General features: G+C 36.6%; 1 protein-coding gene across 1 annotated transcript in view; it reads left to right on the top strand.

Moving 5' to 3' along the window:
• LOC103893362 (protein eyes shut homolog) overlaps positions 1-15,007 on the top strand; it is a 949,231-nt gene that overhangs the window by 302,372 nt on the left and 631,852 nt on the right. Inside the window, 1 exon segment of the mRNA XM_019470252.1 lies at positions 10,355-10,477. Within this exon segment, the coding sequence (XP_019325797.1) occupies positions 10,355-10,477 (123 nt within the window).

The raw sequence follows: 15,007 nt of genomic DNA, 5'->3' as shown, positions 1-15,007 counted from the left end.
AGATGACCTTTAGAGGTCCCTTCCAACCCCAACTATTCTATGATTCTATGATTCTATATAGGAACCTTTTGTGAAATTATGGGATTTCCATTTCATGTCTTCAAAATTAACTACACTTTCAAGCTCTTTTCCCTTCTTCTCCTGTAACTTCCTCCCCTTTGATGAAAGTCTGAATATATTTTCTATTTTACTCCTATCTGCAGATTCCTATTTTGTTATTATTATTCCTTAAGTGTAGCTAGTGTTATGATTAGGATAAGGTCATCCTGGTCATAACTTAGAACAATATAAATGTAAGATATGAACATATTTTACCTTCCTTTAGGGATTTCTTTTAACTTTCTCCCATACTTCAACTGTACTTTTCTTGTGCTTCTCTGAATTCTTAGAAATTTCCTATCACTCTGAAAATAAAACAACAAGCATAGCAACTTCTCTTGCCATAAATTTTGCCAATACCTATCCAATATCCAACTAATTCCAATCCATTGTCTGTTTATACTGGGATGATACTCCAGAGATGGCAACCTTCAAATTGCATTTCTAAGAAAAAAAATATTTTTTACCAGTTTTTCTGACTGGTATTTTTAAGTCTTTCTTTGTCTTTGGCGTTTTATTCATTCTGAGGGAAGCAGATGGTCTTCTTTTCAATCTTTATTTAAAGAAATCTAACAAGACATCTCAGCTGCCTAATCTTTGGAGGTATACTGTGCTCTGCATCTTCTTGTGAGCTGTATGGAAGTGATAGTACAGAATACCTTTGTAGGGAAGAAAATTGTCAATCACAGTTTAACAGGATTGCTTTCCAAATTAGGCCTTCTCAGAAAGTGAGATATTTTTTCCCCTGTGATTTGTGAGCATCTCTTGTTAGTCTGAAAAAACTCTTTTTTTTTCTTTTTTTTCTTTTTTTTTTTTCTGAGATGTAATGCCAGGTGCTAGAAAAATGTTGTGAGATCTTCAATACCTTTTCTTTTTTCTTCCATTATTGAGCACTTCTAATAAATTGGTATATCTATTTTTTTTTCTTTTACTTGGGTGACCCCCCTTTGTTGGACACAGGATAAAAGATGGCTACTGTTACTGTGAAAGATGAGAAATTATCAGAACAGTAGTGTTCTCTCATCTTTTCCATACAGAATTGTTCAAAGAGGCCAAATCATGAAGATTCTTTATTATAAGAAATAAAAGTGATGGTAACTTGACATTTTGGTGGCTAACAACAGCAGCTAACGTACTGAAGAATTTCTCTCTCGCTGTGTTAAAGGAATATCTCTTTTCATTACAGCTTTGTTTCCCATCCCACCTCTTTTGCTCTATGACATCAGGAAATTCTTACCTTCCTCCTAGCAGGAAAGAAAAGCAGCAAGAAGTTGTGACAATAACAATTGTTAGTTAATAATTTATAATATTTAACTTAAAGAGAATAAGTAGTAAAAGTTTCATTTCTCCTCATTTCAAGCGTAGCGTATGGAAAGTTACTAAGGTTTAGGTCAAACTTCATAGAAAATGCAGAAGGAAATGCAAAAGATACTAAACATGCACTTGCTAAAGAAATAATGCTTTATTCTATCTATCAATGAATATAATAAAACAAGAAAGATTTGAGAAATCAGGTATTGGATATTTGTTCTCTACCAGTCCCATGAGAAAAGATTTTTGAAATGGTTTCTGATAAAGCTGTATATCTACAAAAGGAGTAAATAAAGGTTCCCATCTGTCTTTAACAATCTAACTTCTTGAACATTTATTCTATCATCTGAAGCCAGCAGGAGTTATCTTGTTAGAACTCCTCCTGCATGTCTGATTGTGCATCTGCAGAGCAATCAGATACAAATAACCAAACATTGAAGTTATATATTTGCTGCTTGAGAAAGAAATAACTTTCTCATTATTATTTTGAGAAAGGTTCTGGTCTCAGAGTTTTGCAGTTTCTGCAGTACCAACTTGATGTCGTAGCAAAACTTGAAATATTAAATTTTAGCATGTCACGATTGGCACTATGTGTGCCTCCAAACTCACTCTTCTGGGCTTTTAAATTAGGAACTTTGATGAGACCTGTGAAACAACTAATAACTTCCCTGGGAATCTGATATGTACTTCAAAGCTCCCAGTTTACCATACATTTAATAAATAATTCTATATTAATTAAAGAAAAACTAAACTTGTGACAATTCTTGCATGTAGTCTGATACAATTTATAATAAAGGATTTATATTAATTAATTTTGCCTCTCAGCTTTTCATTTTCATGATGTTTACTCTCATAGTACATTGGTAAATGATTGTTTCTGTTTAAAATATAAAGAATCATTTTACATGTCTTCACTCATTAGGAAGTTAAATAGGTCATGTAAAACAGACTTAAACCTAATTCATTTTGTCATGTTTTCCACTGGAAGTTTGAAACCACAGCACCCATCTAGTAGTTTGTGAATCGATTCCAATTTTACAATTCTTTTTTTTTTTTTTTTAATTTTTTTTTTTACGGCAAATTTCTTCGTATACCGAACTGCATATAAAATATTCAGGCTGAGTGCTTGAGCACATTCCCATCATTGCACAGATAAAGTTGCTATCAGCTACCACTTTACATCATGAGGGGTTTTATTTACATTCTTACTATAGAGCTGTTCCCAGAGTACTGTTCTGATGATAAAAATGTAAGGAATAAACAAATATGCAGTTCTGCATTTGGATATGCTGTGGAACAGTTATATTAATGGACATTGCTGTTAAACTTACTAGTTTGTGAAACTCTCAAAATCTCCTTTCAATAGCAATTAATCTCATTCTTCTTTTATTATTTTCCACTTTCTTTTGACATGAGGTTATCAGCTGACACAGATCAGAATAGGCAATTTGTGTATTCTGAATTCCCAAGTGGAAGAGAGTCAGATTGGGTAGGACTAGCCTTGGAAGTAAATGTGACAATGTGTGTCTATGAGATCATGGTATCTTTAAACCAGGTAGATAGCAAACTGTGTTATCACAGCATAGAGCTCAGCCTATGTTCTACACTTGCTCAGACACTTCATATAAGCAGCTATCCCATTAAGACGTGTGAGCTGCTGTAGCTATGCTGTGTGCCATCCATATCAGGTCTAGTAAGTTCAAAGCTAGCTCAAAAGCGTAGTCAATGTATATTGAAACATATACAAACTCTTCTGTAGCTAGCAAACTGTGTTATCACAGCATAGAGCTCAGCCTATGTTCTACACTTGCTCAGACACTTCATATAAGCAGCTATCCCATTAAGACGTGTGAGCTGCTGTAGCTATGCTGTGTGCCATCCATATCAGGTCTAGTAAGTTCAAAGCTAGCTCAAAAGCGTAGTCAATGTATATTGAAACATATACAAACTCTTTTGTAGCTTTTTTTTTTTTTTTTTTAAATATAGGATCTTCAGGAAAGAAAATGCAATTTCAGAGTTGTTACTGTTTATGTAATGACCCATTCGTGGCCTGTATTCCTAAGGAATCTGAGGAAATTTCCTAAGCAATCTTCAGTTTTGTAGAAATGACACATTGGTCACCTGCTGACTGTTGTGTTTCTTTCCAACTAGTGATCATTACTAGAAGGGGTTTGGAGATACACACTTCCTAACATTAGTGCTTACATATGAAATCACTTGTGACTACAAATGGACTGGGATATTTGGTTGTTTTGAGTTTCTTCTAGTTTTCTTTCCTTTACAATGGCCAGTGATAGTGGCCAAGCATTAAAACAGCAATTATCTCGGCAATTAGATCATCAAAAATGTTACATATAATTCCTTATTTTAGCAGTTTAAACAAGTTTAAGTTTGTGATATTCAAAGCTCTATTTCTGGAAGAATGCAAAGTTGTTATGATAAATGACATTAAAAAAAAAAAGTAGAGTAGGTCAATATTGTATATGCAAAAAACAACCCTTCAAAATCACCAACTATGCAATCATAAGTTGGACAATGACTAGCAAAGCCTCAGTTAAACAAAAAAGGTTCTGTGTTTTAGAAGACCACAAAACAAACATTAGTCAATGGGATCATACTAAAAATACTTCAGAAGAAGATATCAACATTTGTTGGACTATTTCAAGTGATGAGAATTTGCAATTCTCTTTGGGTTTTGAGTGATATAATCTCACTAAGAGATTTAAGAATCTACAATCTAAGAATATATATGGGTGTAAAGACTACCTATGGAGGAATAAACTGCACAAATAAAAAAAATGTGAAACTATTTAGTTCTGCAGAGGGCAGTTTGGGAGCTATAAGTTATTTAAGCTAGACATGATTCACAAACATCACACAGTTGTAAAAATATAACAAATATTGTTCTGAGAAGTGTAATATGTAAGGATACACTGCAAATTATGGCCTGAGTTAGAATACTGTATTGTACATGAGTACAGGAACAGAAAAGACAGGAACTTGATTCATCAGAGATCTAATGAACAAGACCTATGAGGAAATGTGGAAGAAATTGTTTGCTTGGGGTTTTTTAAGCAACAGAAGACTGGAAACATCAGTCATGATATGTACATTAAAAAATTAGGATATGTAAAAATCTACAAAGAGAAGGGAAATCAGTTCCACATCCCTTGCAAATAAGCCAGAAGGGTTAACTGAGGTAATTTAAAGAAAACCTGCAGCAACAGTGAAGACAGAAGCTACTGGCATGTAGGGACAGTGGACCCTGTCCCCAGGAAAACTTTGCCAAAGATCAATTTGGTTAAATCTCTACGAGTTATTTTCTTCTTGAGCTAAGGATGGACTATGGTACCAAGGTCAATATCATAACACACAGGGACAACAAGCAGCCCAGGTGATAGATCAAAGAGAGAGGCAGAAACATCATGTTATGTCGATTCCTGGTTCTGCAGGAGGTGTCACATGCAGCATTTTGTCTCCATGACCATAGGACCCTGTTTGAGTAATGAGACTGCTGGGAGTCAGGTTTATCTGAAAGAGTGGTTCAAGGACATCTTTGCCAACAGACGTGTTAGTGAGGAGGACATTAAAAAGGTGACCACAACTTTTCATGCTGGAACCTTGAGTATTTTATGCTCCAAACATTCATGTTACAAGTATCTACACTGGTAGACCCTGCAGTTTGGCAGTCTGTATTTCATAATACCTTGCTGTAGGCTTTTCATCTTCAAGAAAGATAACCAGGCTGGCAATTTTTATATTGAAGCAACGCATGTAGGGTGGGCTCGGTGTGGGAAAGCTAACCTACTCTCAACTGAATTGAACTGGACATAGATGTGTACTTGAGCCTGCATGAATGGTTAGTGCAATATTTAGCTTGCTCCCATGCTGTGTTCTTCCTGGGAGCACAGTATTTCAGATCTTAGATTATTTTTGATCTTGAATATGGGCTTAAAGGCTAGATTTAAAATATCATATAAAATGGAATCAACAGTAAAGATATGTATGAATAAAGATAATCAATTAATGAGGAAACTTGATTAGTAGTGAAAGCTAAATTAGACAAATTTATTTCAGGACTTGAATGCTCTGTAATAATCCTACGATACTTCCACTTCTTGGAAAATGAAGTCTGTTATCAAATATCCAAGTGGTGGGAAAATAAAGTTCAATGGAACTTAGGACAAGTGAGGACATCCTAGGTTACTGAGGCCAGTCCCACAATGCAACAGAGTGACAAAATAAACTAACCTGGAAGGGACAGCATGGAGTTCCCTGGTTTGACCTTAACAATGCTTCAACCTGAACAGCACTGCTGGTTTTTCTTTTATTACATCTGCAAGTGGAAAAAATGTTTCACTTCAGGAAGAAAGCCTGTGGGAAAAATGATGTGTTCTTAACCAAAAATCTATTCCCTGGATAATACTTTTATCATTAAAGTTTAGTAATGTATCCTCTCAAAAAGTAAGGACTAATCATATTTCCAAATATAACAGCATGGCTAGCAATGCTGGTAAATTATAACACCTGTGAAATGAACACAGGAATTACAGTTTACATTTTATTAATCTGCATGATTTGTACCTTCTACCATCATTATATTAACTACTACAGATTATCTACATTTTCTTTGATAGTTAGGCAGAATCATGGGAAATATATGATACCAAATAATCCAGAATAATCCATATAGTGATGATTGTGTGGTGCCTTCTAAAAAATTTCAGTCTAAGGCAAGACTGAAAGGGAGATTCTTTGAAAGCATGCCTGACATCTGACTTCTCTTGTATTCTGTGCAGGTTGTGCTCTGTATCATATGTGAGAACCCAACTGTATATTAGAATTCATAAATGAATTCTGCAAGAAAGAGGGAAAAGAACTCACAGTATTTATCTGCATTTGTTGTTATTTTGCTGACACAAATATCAACTCTATAGAAATTGTTTTTTCTGGCATTCACAAATGCATCACAGATTGACATTTCATGATGATTCTGAAGGCTTTTGAAATTGTTTTCTAAATGAGATAATGTTGAGGGACTTTAAAGATTATATAAAAATAGGAAGGAAAGATGTAAAATCATCTTTTTTTCCTAACATATACAATTGTTTTAATTTACTGATTTATTTTTATTTGGTAGTTTTAAAAATCATTTTTTAAGAAAATAAAAAAATGGGAACTTTTTGCTTTACATAAATAAACATCTGTTTAACAGTGTGGCATGCTTTCACTATACATCTTTTGCAATTCATGTCCTGGGAACCTAATATAAAAAAGAATGGTTTTTCTCCATTTGAATAATTACACTAAGTTACATGGAAAGAAACTGAACAGAAGAAAGAAGAAAACCATTCAACAGGAACACTTTCATTTTATAGATGGATGATTTTTTTTATTTTAATAACAAGGAAGGTATGATTTATTTTGTTCTTCCAATCAAACTGAATGTGCTAATGATTGTGCAAAAATTAGTAGTAATATTTGGAATGAACATAGAACAAAGCTATAGATGTGTGGTGGGTTGACCTTGGCTGGCTGTCAGACCCCACCCAGCCACACTCTCACTCTGCCTTCTCACCAACATGGGAGGCAGAAGAAAAGATGAAAAAGCCTACAGGTTGAGATAAAGACAGGGAGATCACTTACCAGTTACTGTCACAGGTAAAACAGACTCAAATTGGGGAAAATCAGTTTAATTTATTGCCAATTAATGTAGGTTTGCATAGTGAGAAACAAAGATAAATTAAAATAACATCTTCCCCATCCCCGTTTTTTTCCCGAGGCTCAACTTCACTCCTTCATTCCCTACTCCTCTACCTCCTCCCCAGCCCAAGCAGCTCAGGGGGATGGGGAATGGGGGTTGTGGTCAGTCCAGAACAGCTCCTCTCTGCTGCTCCTTCCTCCTCACACTTTTCCCCTCCTCCTGTGTGGGCTTTCCATGGGCCACAGTTCCTTCAGGGCACATCCACCTGCTCCAGCATGGGGTCCTCCACAGGCAGCAGTGTGGATATCTGCTTTGGAGCGGTCCTCTCCACAGTCACTTGGAGCACCTCCTCCCCTCCTTCTTCTCTGAGCTTTGTGCTCACAGGATTATTTCTCACTCTTTTTCCACCCTTACTCCTCACTCCAGCTGTGCAGCGTTTTGCCCTTTCCTAAATACGCTTTCCCAGAGGCACCACCACCTTGGCTGCTGGGCTCAGCCATGCCTTGTGGTGGGTCAGTTGGAGCCGGCTGGAACTGGCTGTCCCCTGCACGGGGCAGCCCCAGCCTCTCCTCACAGAGGCCGCCCTGCAGCCTGGGCACCTGCACCCCATACAGTGTGTCAAAGTACCTGTAAGAAATGAGAAAATTGAGTTACCCTTTCCTTTTGTAAGTTTCATTAGTCTTTGAATTTTTGTTTTAATGATGTCTACTTTCCTTCTTTTAACAACATATACAGCATCCTCATCTATTGTAATTAAGCTATGCACTTTACACGTGCTGAAGACCTGACTCGTGTGGCATGTGTTGTTATACCTCAATGTATTTGTACTCTATTTTTTTACTGCTCCTCTCCACAGTAGAAAACACCAGACAATGGATGGCAGATAACTGATGTACTCTTTCTTATATTAACATGGTAAAATTCAAAAAAGGTATCATAAAAATACTAAAGTGACTCTAATACAAGCAAAACACTTGAAAATCTGTAGATTGTTTGCATACTGCTATGAATGTCTTCTTACTTTCTGGAAGTATTTCCTACTTCATTTATTGCTTTATTCCAGCAATAAAGATATGTATATGTAATATTGAATAAGAAATGAGTGAAATTTAATTCTTTGTAAATAAAACACAGAAGCTCCGACTTCCAGCTTCCTTTTTCAGGGGAATATGGATCATAACACCTCTTGGTTTTAATTACAGAACAACATTTGGAATAAAAGTTTCATGTTAATAGCACACATAAAGATGAAGAAAATCAAAGTTTACCGTGCTTCCTTTGCAGGTTTTTCAGGCCAGTACTGTGAAATAGAAATGAATGAGTGTGATTCAGCTCCCTGCTTGAATGGTGCTGTCTGTCAGAATGATGTCAACAGCTATGATTGTTTTTGCCCTGAGGGTAAGTTGTTCAAAATAATTTATTTTTATTACCTTTGAAAATTTTCAAAATTGCCTGCAGTCTGCAAAGCATCTTCTTGACAGTCTTCAAAACCATTGTTAAAATTTCCTTTCTGTGAAAGTAAGTTATTCATTCTTTACTGAAGTCTCATTTGCATCTGTGTCCACCAAAGCATCCAATAAAACAAGCATGCTCATTAAGAATGGAAACAGACATACTTGTAAGTGCTACTTTTTTCAGACAGAACCTCATGATTTTAGCAAAGTCTGAAGGAGTGGAGAAAACACAAATAAGCAGTACGTGAAATCCACAGAAAATGTAATCAATAAACTTACAGAGAAAATATTTTATCCTGTTGTACTAACTTGCAGCTTTATGACTGAGCATAGCAAGCAAATTACAATGGCCATAATAATGATTGTAATATATCTTCAGTACAAAAATCTATTAAAACTTTCATAGACAAAAATAATGTGATTTTCAGCACTTTTGGTCTGTTTCTTTAAAAATGCCTATTGCTCAGTGTTATCAGAAGTGTATGAACAAATAAGTGGTTTTAAGAAAAAAGTAGTTAAAAGAAAAACTGAAATGCTTTAAAACATTTAAAATTACAGTGTCTTTCTGAAATACTTTCACAAATGGGTTTCTTCTGAAAATTTGTATGTTTTTTTAAAATTGGATTTTTAGTTAAAAATAAACTCAGTGTTGTGATTTGTAACCTGGTACTTTGTTTCTGCATTTCTTACACTTGTTTGATTTTAATCTTCAAATAGTACTCTTTTGTAAGTACGAACTGATCGTGAGTGGATTTCATAGCTTACAATATTTCAGGTATTTATATATTAATACAAGCATTCTAGTGGTGATGATAAGTTCAGAAACTCATCACAAAAGATGAAATTGCTACAAATAATTCTCATAAGTACAGCCTCCAGCGTTAGTTAGCTTAAATTAGAAGCCAAAACAGATATTGGAAGGCAGTTGAAAATTAAGCTTGGAAAAGATCATTCTGCTGTTTAGTCTGATAATTTTGTGGCTTACTTGTTACCTGTGAGACATGGGTCTGATTAAACTCTGAATGCAAATGAGAACTGTTACTGTATACATTATTAATGAACTAAGGGTAATTCTGAAGTTTTATGACTTAGGGATCACTGGAAATTGGTTCCATGGTCAGTTTGAGAAATTATGGGAATATGCCTTGCACTGAGGGTGCTGATAGTTTAGCATTAGTCATGGTCTTCCTGCAGCCATGGCCTGTGACAGCACTAATGATAGTCATTTTGTAGCATGACCATGAATTAGAATACATTTACAAGAGCGTAAAATGTCAGATACTGGAGTGGATATTCTCCAGCAATTTCAAGTACAAAAACACTCTTGGACTTATGAGTTTGCTAAAAGTCACTATGACACAAGAAACAAATAGAGAAAAAGTAGAGAAGTAACTATTTGAGACCTGATTTTTAAAACTATAATTGGATGTCCAAATCCCAGCATCACTTATCTTCATCTGCAATGTTCTCAAAATAGCAGAAGATATATAGATTCTTAAGTCTCTGCTAAACAAAAAGTTCAACTAGGTTAATGAAAATACTGAATCCTAAATTCGTTCTTTCAATTATTAGCTCCTTTTAAAGTATACTTGATGGTCAAATGTATTTTCCAGAGCAGAAAAAGCTTTTAGAAATGTCTTTCAAAAAGACTTCAAGATAATTTTATTACAAGAGTAAATTGAAAACAATCTATTTTTTCAGAAAAAGGGACACAAAGACATGCTTTAGAAAAGAAGGCACAGATATACCTGAATAATACATAGCTTTTTGGTTTTTTCCAACCAAGGATTTGAAGGTCTGAACTGTGAAATCAACTTTGATGAGTGCTCTTATGGCTTCTGTAAAAGCAATTCAACTTGTTTAGACCTGGTTGCAGACTACAGTTGTGTTTGTCCTCCAGGATTCACTGGTAAGATTTATTTTAATTCTGGAACAGACATTAAATAGTTATTTTTTTTATTTCCTTTCCTGAAATTAAAACAAACTCTTTTTAATTGCATTTTGTTCAGTGTTTTAGCATCAATAAAAATAAATTCAAGTCAGTGTTCTGTGCTATTGATAATCTGCTTTAATTTCCCTACTAATATGATAAAAATTGAAAGCAGTGTGTATGCTGTTTGATTAATTGATGGAAAGCAAAACCATATTTTGCCTAGAAAAAAAAGTGTTCAAAAAACACCTAGTCTATGCAAAACAGGTAAACAATGATAGCTATAGCTGGTGCTGTTTGTGTTCAGAAGATCGTATCACAGCCATACTTGATTGAGATAGAAATGAGAATACAATTTTAGCAAGAGGACACTTTGTTCTCTTCAAGAAAGATACCATCAGATCCTTATGATAAATAGCTTGTAAATTGCACAATTATTTGCGTACCTTAGAGGTTTAAAAAAATAACTCTTGCATAAGGAGCAGTCTTCATGGCCCTACCTTCTGTCAGAAGCAGCTAACAGGATCATGGGGAAATCAATAAAACCGTCTCAAAAAATATGCCATCTTAACAACTAATATGCTGTGATGTCAGGCACTGGAACACACTGACTTTCAGCTGCTGATTTCAAAGAGGCAAATGGAGCAGCATTAGTCATCAGCAGTAACAGGAAGACAAGCAGTGGCAGTCTCAGAAATCATACACAGTTAGTGGGTGTTGTAATAAAAAGCCAAACACACATGTATAGAGAGCACAAAATCTGTGGTGACCAATGTAGAGGAAAGAAAAATATGAAAGAGATCTACTAGGGAGAAATGAAAGGTTAAAGAAGCAAGTAGAGCAGTGAAAGATGAGGGGGCAAAATTAAGTTAGATTTAAAATTAAATAATAAGTAATAATATTAATAAATTTAAATAATAAATAATAAATTTAATAAATTTACATTTATTTAAATTAAATAGAGCATTTCAGGTTGATAGTAACACCAGTGACATCCAGTTTAGGAGCACTTCATACATATTTTGTCAATGGTTAAAAATAGGGAGATGGGACATAAGTTGCAGTTCCCCCAGACGTCTGTGATTTTGCTTGTTTCTTGCCAACAAATGCTAATATTATTCAGCATTACAGAACTGAGATGTGCTCTATTTCCTACAAGATCATATCCACCTTTCTTTGATAACTGGCTTTGCTGTCATGAGTTTTCATAGTATATGCCTAGTTTGTGTCAATCATTAAAATAATGGAGAAGATTATATTATTGTTCATATATTACAAATATGAAGTATTTGTTCATATAAATAGAAGCATTTTTAATGCAATAATTTTTAAAAAAGGAGCTTTAAAAACTTACTGCTATACAAACTGGAAAACATCTAACTTTTCTGTAGTAGGTTCCAAACAGTCAGTTTGAACTAGGGAATGCAGGAAAAGCTGTTCCTTTGAAAATACAGCTATACTACTTTGGGATATGATGGAATCCACATTACAGAACCAGAACTATAAACTAATGCGTGGGTGTCACCAAGGCAGCCTGGAACAGGGTATGTTCTCCTTAGAAGGAAAACTTTATCCCAGATTCATACTGATGCAAACAGTTTGCCAATAACATATCTGTTCATTCCAAGGCAAAAAGGAGTCAAGGTCTGTCAACAGTAAAACAGTTACCAGTCAGTTATGGGCAGATTTTAATGGGTACCTCAAGGCCTATGTTGAAGTCATAGAAGTTCACATGGCGGCATAACAGGCCATTATGAAAAAGCTCTATTTTCTCCTGCATTTCCTGTGTGAGAGACTTTTTGTCATGAATGTGCTATTGATCTCACTTCATATTGGCTTTTTTTGTGAGACAGGACAGCTCCCACAAGAAAACCAATCAACCAGTCTACTAACTGGAATTGGAAGTGGGGATAAGGATCCTCCCAATTGCACTGAATATTTTAATCTGTGCTCATGCTATTTGTGTAAGAAATGCACAGTCAGCCATTATGGATGTCATTAGGTCTGCTCTCTCCAGGCCTTCCAACAACTGCTTCAACCTCCCTAGAAAGAGTCTTTGATGCAAAATACTGAATATCTGAGCTTCTATCTTCTAAGAAAAGCAAACAGTGGTAAAAGAATGTTCCATGTCCTTCTGAGTTCTAGGACTAATGTAAATGGCCCAAGAAGATGTTGCCATAATAACAGTGATACACTCAAAACCTTTTTAAGGGCAATAGGAAACATAGTGTATATATAGGAATCTGTTGTTTATCCAGTTAATATTTAAGCAGTGTAGAAATCCATATTATATAATGAATGTAGAAAAGCGCCATGAACAGCACAGTCAAAACTGTTAATACCAGAAAACTTATTAATATCTACCCATTTTCTTTGGTATTATGTTCAACATTCCAGTGTCCCTCTGGGTCCTACAGGTGACAGTTTCAGTCTTCTCAAGAAGGAGTGGGAGAGTTTAGGCCTTAGTCATTAGCATCTTGAGCTCTTTCCCAAGAGAAAGATGATGTTCCTGGTGCGGGTTTCTTCCTCCTTAGTCAGGGGTCAAGTTGGGGTTATTTTTATACATTTTCTCATCCAGCCTGTATCCTTCTCCTGCACTGCCAGCTGCAGCCAGGCAGTGGCCCCCAGACCCCACCCCCTAGGCACACAAAGGGCTATGGTTTGTCAGGCAGTGACAGGCAGGGGTGTCACCTCCTCCCCAGACGGGTCACCCCCAGAGCTGAAGCTGGAGCAGAGAAGACAGCAGTCACTGGCCCCAGCACAAGGGTTAAACCAGCGATGCCCAGCTCAGGCTGTGGCAAGGCTGAGCCCCTGCACTGCTGGCTCAGTGCACAGCTGGGGCATCACCCTGCTGAGAGTAGAAGTTATATTTACTGGGCTACAAGAGTTAGCTCTGACTACATAGAGGCACAAGTTAGAAAGTTCATCAACAGATCTGCTAACTCCCTGTCAATCACATCTTGTATTTTTCTGATGAGACTTTATCAAGGAAGTGAAATTTTAAAAAGTCCAGTAAAGGTATAGGGCTGTTTTTTCCTTTTCAATTTTTTTAAAATGCATTTTTGTTTTTCCAGCATGTTAAAAGGCATTTCCAAACAAATTTTAGCTTTTTTGAGCTGGTCGTGTACAAAAGCTGTCTTAGGCCTAGTTGTTTGCTTGTCTTGCTGTTTACTAGCTCTGTGCCTGGCAGCATCACTCCACTTTGGTGTCGCGTGCCTTCTGCATGAACACTCTGCTGGAAGGGCAGCATTAGACAGGACGGAGACAGCTGCCTGTTTGAATGTCCTTGGCTGTGGTGCTCCACGGGCAGTGGAGCTTGTTCCTTCACTGGGACCAGAGCTGGGAAGAGGCAATACCATGCATGCGGCAGGGAGCAGGCCTGGATGGACAGAGCAGCTCTCTCCTGCTGAGGAAAGCCAGCAGGACAGGAACACCCAAAACACCTGAGACAGTCCTGAGAGGAGCAGGGAGTTTTCTTGCAGCTTCTGCTCCCAAGTGCAGTTTTTATTGTTAAAAGAGTGAGCACCTGAGTGCTGGCAGCTTTGCAACCTGCTGCATGGAGTTTCCTTTACTCTGAGCAAGGTAGGCAGACAGAGAGAAGCAGCTCCTAAGAAGGACAAGGAAAAGACTTTCTCTCTTAAATCAAAGCTTGCTCTCAAATGCCCTCTCATGGGAGTCAGCACACACAGGATCACTGTAATTATCCCATAGTAAAGAGCTACTGGACAAATGGACAGATGGTGGCACTGCTACTTCCTTCCCTCACAATATTTTCTTCGGCTTCGTCAATTTGAGGGGTTTCAAGAACATCCGACAGTTGAAATAGGTAAAGGCAGTCCAGGTCTGTTAACCTGGCAAGCTTCAAAAATTAGAAAAAAGACTTGCTCAGCATATCGAGACTTGTTAATTCTGGGCATTATCAGAACCTGAAGATAGGTGAAGTAGGGAATTTTAATATTGAACAGTAGGATACCTTTAGTACTTTAAGATACCTTGAATCAAAGCATCAGTCAGGTGGGCTGGTATGGAATTCACGAGTGATACAAAAGGAGGAGGCAATTTTATGAGGTGTTGGTTACTGGCCGTTTTCATTATTTGGGTGGATTTTCTCTGTAGTGTAAGTCACTGGAACTCAAGAATTTTGTAAATCAGTGCTCTGGGATGAGAAGGCATGTTTTTTTTAATCTCAAATTAATGACGGGATTATATTTTGTTCATTGTAAACCCTTTGCCTATTTTAAATTTTAGAAGAGATTATTAATTAAATGGATTTCAAAAATGTGCACATGTGCCTGAGTGTAGAAGTGATCCCTATCACTAGTAAGGTGACACCAGTGAACACTGGGTAGAAAAAACATGATCATAGAATCATAGAATCATAGAATAGTTTGGGTTGGAAGGGACCTCTAAAGGCCATCTAGTCCAACCCCCCTGCCACGGGCAGGGACATCTTCAACTCAAGCAGGTTGCTCAGAGCCCCGTCCAACCTGACCTTGAAGGTTTCCAGGG

This window comes from Aptenodytes forsteri, unplaced genomic scaffold, assembly GCF_000699145.1.
Source record: "Aptenodytes forsteri isolate BGI_AS27 unplaced genomic scaffold, ASM69914v1 Scaffold414, whole genome shotgun sequence".
In the NCBI taxonomy this organism is placed as follows: domain Eukaryota; kingdom Metazoa; phylum Chordata; class Aves; order Sphenisciformes; family Spheniscidae; genus Aptenodytes; species Aptenodytes forsteri.
This window is presented reverse-complemented; position numbering and strand designations above follow the sequence as displayed.